This window comes from Gymnoscopelus microlampas (assembly GCF_963454915.1).
Source record: "Gymnoscopelus microlampas genome assembly, chromosome: 13".
NCBI classification, from domain to species: domain Eukaryota; kingdom Metazoa; phylum Chordata; class Actinopteri; order Myctophiformes; family Myctophidae; genus Gymnoscopelus; species Gymnoscopelus microlampas.
This window is the reverse complement of record NC_139950.1, coordinates 15,478,918-15,483,418: the sequence shown is the minus strand read 5'-3', so window position 1 is coordinate 15,483,418 and position 4,501 is coordinate 15,478,918. Positions and strand designations below refer to the sequence as shown.

At 45.9% G+C, this 4,501-nt stretch overlaps 1 protein-coding gene across 1 annotated transcript; it reads right to left on the bottom strand.

Annotated features, from left to right (window-relative positions):
• Positions 1–200: 200 nt before the first annotated feature.
• On the bottom strand, positions 201–3,555 carry prokr1b (prokineticin receptor 1b; the record flags this gene model as incomplete). The annotated part of the gene is made up of 2 exons (XM_084076386.1): positions 201–924; positions 3,173–3,555. The coding sequence occupies 2 exons, from the start codon at positions 3,553–3,555 to the stop codon at positions 201–203; spliced, it is 1,107 nt and encodes a 368-aa protein (XP_083932512.1).
• Between the last annotated feature and the right edge of the window lie 946 nt (positions 3,556–4,501).

Here is a 4,501-nt window from a genome sequence, read left to right as displayed (position 1 = left end):
TATGAACAGAATCAAATGTTTTGTGGTCATGATGATTCACCCGGAGCCAGTTTGACTTGATTCCTTGGCTTAAAATAATTCTTAATAGAAGGATTTTCTGAAACATCTATAGAGAAATGAATGGGATTTCAACCTGACGCCCACTATTACGCTCTATTGTCCACCATTTTATAGTGTCTGACCATTATAACACAGTCTCTTCAGCGCAGACATACACATTCCATTTCCTCCTCCGTCACGGGCATGTTGGACGTCCTCACGTCCGTCTCGTCCACCGTCTTGCTCGGGGCGTAGTAGGTGGACTTCCAGCGCAGCAGGACAATCCTCTTCAGGTACTTGACCGTGTTGTTCTTGACGCTGACAAAGCAGAAGGTGTTGATGATGCTGTTGCTCATGGCGATGCACTCCACCACGTAGAAGGCCACCAGCGAGTTCCTCTGGCGCGTGATGAGCGTGGGGTGGAAGTCTCGCAGGATGGTGTAGCCGTAGTACGGCGCCCAGCAGAGGACGTACGCCGTCAGGATGCCGATCAGGACCATCACCGTCTTCCGCCGGCAGCGCAGCCTCTTCCTGATCTGCTCCGTCTGGAAGCCCGGCACGTTCTTGAACCAGAGCTCGCGGGAGATCCGGGCGTAGCACACGACCATGACGACGGTGGGCCCGACGAACTCCACGGCGAAGACAAACAGGAAGTAGGAGCGGTAGTAGGCCTGCTGCTCCACGGGCCAGATCTGGCCGCAGAACACCTTGTGGACGGGTGCAGGCGCGGCGCCGGCGCCATCGTGAGGATACAGCTGCATGGTCTCAGAGTAGTAGGCGGCGGGGATCGAGATGAGGACGGGTATGATCCACACACCTGTGATCAAACCGTACGCTGTTTGGTATTTCATGCGAGGCCTCAGAGGGTTCACTATTGCCATGTACCTGAGGGAAGATAGAGAGATATCAAGTTATTCTAGACCACGGGTGGCTTTCTCCAGAGGGCCAGACTGACCTTGATAAAGTGAGCGAAGGGCCGAAACGTGAAACACATTGAAATGCATCACTTTTTTTCTTTTTACTGCTATATGTGTAACTGGTGCACACATGCTAATTTTTATCTTGCTAGTTGTCTGATACGCACCACTTATAGGTCACTAATGAGACGCCATTGCATTATGTTAAATGTGGACTCAAGGCAGACTGTTTCATAATTATTAACATTTGATATTTACTGCCAAATCTTTGGCAGGAAGATAGGAACTTAAAAAAAAAAAAAGATATATATATATATATATATATATATATATATATATATATATATATATATATATATATATATATATATATATATATATATATATATATTATAATTGTATTTTTTTTACATTAACCGCTTGAACCTTAAAATCCCTATTCTGGGGGTCCCCGCTTCATCTCTCTCTCAGCTAAGGGGTCTTTTGCCTGAAAAAACCCTCTAGACATCTTGCAGAGCCAAGAACTTAATTCATAATATAGTGCAATCAAATAGCCCACTTAGAAGTCTCATATGGTGCACTGTGCCACCTAATGTAATAACGATTGGCCACCGGCTTTGAGTCACATTTAAGCTCAATATTGGGTGATCCATTATTCATTATACTGAAATTCTGAAATTCAGAGTGATAAACGTTATCTGCTGTGATGCAGCAGATAACTTTTCCTGTGGTGCTTAAAGGAGCACTTCACCCATTTTCAACTTCATTTACTACTACTACTCACTGTGGGTCTCATTAGTGGTCTGTGGACAGTTCAGAAACCTGCCTACCAATGACATCATCAATGGGGATTCCAAGATAGAAACTACATCCTTTCTCTTCCTGGAAAGTTATCATGCTGAAATAGAAGCCAATTACACAGCCATATAGGTTGAACATGGCTGTGTAAAGTGTTCCTTTAAGGTGTATGAAACACCCCAGGCTGATTTTGTAGTTTGTTTTCCATTTCAGGTTAAAAACTACAGCAGATTAAAAACACGGCAGACGTAAGCAGCACAGCTGCACCAAACACATTTTCAGAGGCGTGTCCAGGGCCAAGGGCATGCCAATGTGCAAGCATGACAGACAGTATTGACACAATCTAACACACCCATTACTAATTTGATTACCTGCAGCTGGGCAGCCTGGGCTGCTTACATCAGTGTGTACTATAGACGGGTTTCATGTTTGTAAACATTGAGAGGATATGACCGCGCAGCGGAGGGGGTAAGCCTATGGGTGCGTTTGGAAATTACGCACCGGAGCACACTCGCCTATTAGTTTGTATTGGCCAGTGCGCTCACTGCCGCTCAGGGCTGTATTTTCGAACGCGCCTTTCCCCCAGGCATGCGCAGATTGCGCATTCTGCTCTGTGATGACGTCGCTCGGAAACCCGTCTATAAGGTCAGTGTTATGTGTTTTTAACCTGAGGTGGAAAACAAACTACAAAATCAGCCTAGGGTTTCATGCACCTTTAAGTTTCTAGGCTGGGGCATGGCTACTGACCAAAAAGCAAGGGGGAGTGTTCTTTGATGTGCTCCCAGTCTGATGACATAATTCTGAATTGCTTTTCCACATTGCCACCATTTACTCAGCGCAAATAACAAAATAATTTTCGACTGCATGACAATTCTCCTCTGTAAAAGTCCAACACTTTGTATCTATATTGTCATACAGACATCGTGTGGGCTGTGATAGGATGCAATGTCACGGCTAATAGGCCTGTGTGTGCTATTAATTACAATACCGAGCATCTCTGTTGACATGTTGAAAACACCATTAGCTAGATAAAAGACTCTCAAGACAAATGATTCTCACTCTACAAAACAAAGATAATTAAAGTGTCACAGAAGCCGTCAAGGGTATTTCATTGCATTGCATGTAATTTAATTCTCTCTGAATGTTATGGCAGTTAGTGCCAACTGTATGCTGAGCAAGTTCCTATTGGCAGTGGTTGGAAAGTAACTAAGTATGTTTGCTGTACATGGGCACAATTTTGAGGTACTTAATTTACTTTGTCATTATGTGACACACACACACACACGCGCGCGTGCGTGCACACACACACACACACACACACACACACACACACACACACACACACACACACACACACACACGCACACGCACACGCACACGAATGAAAGGCATCATAGAGACTTCTGTGGGGAACCTACCTGTCTATGGCGATGGCCAGCAGTGCATTCGTGGACACGTAGAGCGACACCGTCCTGAGGTAGTTGACAGACGCACAGAGCACCAGGCCGTGGTCCCAGGACAGCTTCTTGACCACGTAGTAATCCACGAGGAAAGGGCAGCACACCACGGCCACGATAAAGTCCGACACGGCCAGGTTGGCGATGAGCAGGTTGGTGAGGTTGCGCTGTTTCTTGTATCGCGCCAGCGTGGCGATGAAAAGAAAGTTCCCCACCCCGCACACCAGCATGATGCACACCAGGACCACGCCGATGACAATGGTGGCCACGAAGAAGGCCTGGCCCTGCGTGGTGTCGGGCATCTCGTCGGGGGGGACGCCATAGTCCAGGTCGTAGGTGTCCATGAGGTGATCCATCTCGCTCGCTGAAAAACGGTTCTGTGTCTCTGTGTAAACTGCTGCTGCCAGCTGGCTGATGTTGGACTCCCCCATGACTTATTACAGTAAGCAGACAAAGCCTGGTTTATGTAGACAGACTCCAGTATCGGTGCAATTCATGAAGGTAAGTAAAATAATGTTGAAGTGTTTTTGTACATGGCGACAGGTTGGCAGGAACACAGCTTAATAATGACGCGCTTTGGGACAGGATGGAAGATGTTGGACTGGGATGAATCGCCTCCGGAGACAGTGTAGGACAGACCTCTGCACCTGGAAGAGAAAGGAGGGGGAGAAAAGGCTAGATGTCACACATTTTAGCTTTCACTTCAATATCTCGGTGTCAGTACTACCAGTACATTTTTCATATGAAATTAAATAAACTCTTGTGCATGAATGCATGTTCTTTAGATTTGTACTTCTCACGTTAATTTAGAGATACAAATGGTTAAGAACAGAGTGTGCATTTGTGACAAGGTGCCCCATCAAGGGTTGTGACACACACTATGCTGGGTACATTGTCACATATGTTGTAACAAATAAGAACATGTATAAGTAGAGGTTGTTCACACAATTTTTTGCAGTTAAAAGTCTGATTTGTTTAGACAGGTCTTCAACAGGGGGTCCCGGGCCCTTATGGGGTCCTCTGAGCTACTACAGGGGGGCCACCAATCTTTTGTGTGATAGGAAGGAACTACATGAACCACTTGAAGCGTAGCACCTCTATTCGGGGGGGGGGGGGGGGGGGGGGGCTTGTTGTGAGCTTGTAGATCGGCTATTTTTTGCAAAGAGGTTTGGGGTAGAAGGGGGGAAAACTGTGAACCAGGCACAGAGCCAACGGTCAAGTAGTGGTTAAATGTATGAAATGTGTTAAATATGTTAAAATACTAATTAACATGAATCCAACATATCAATA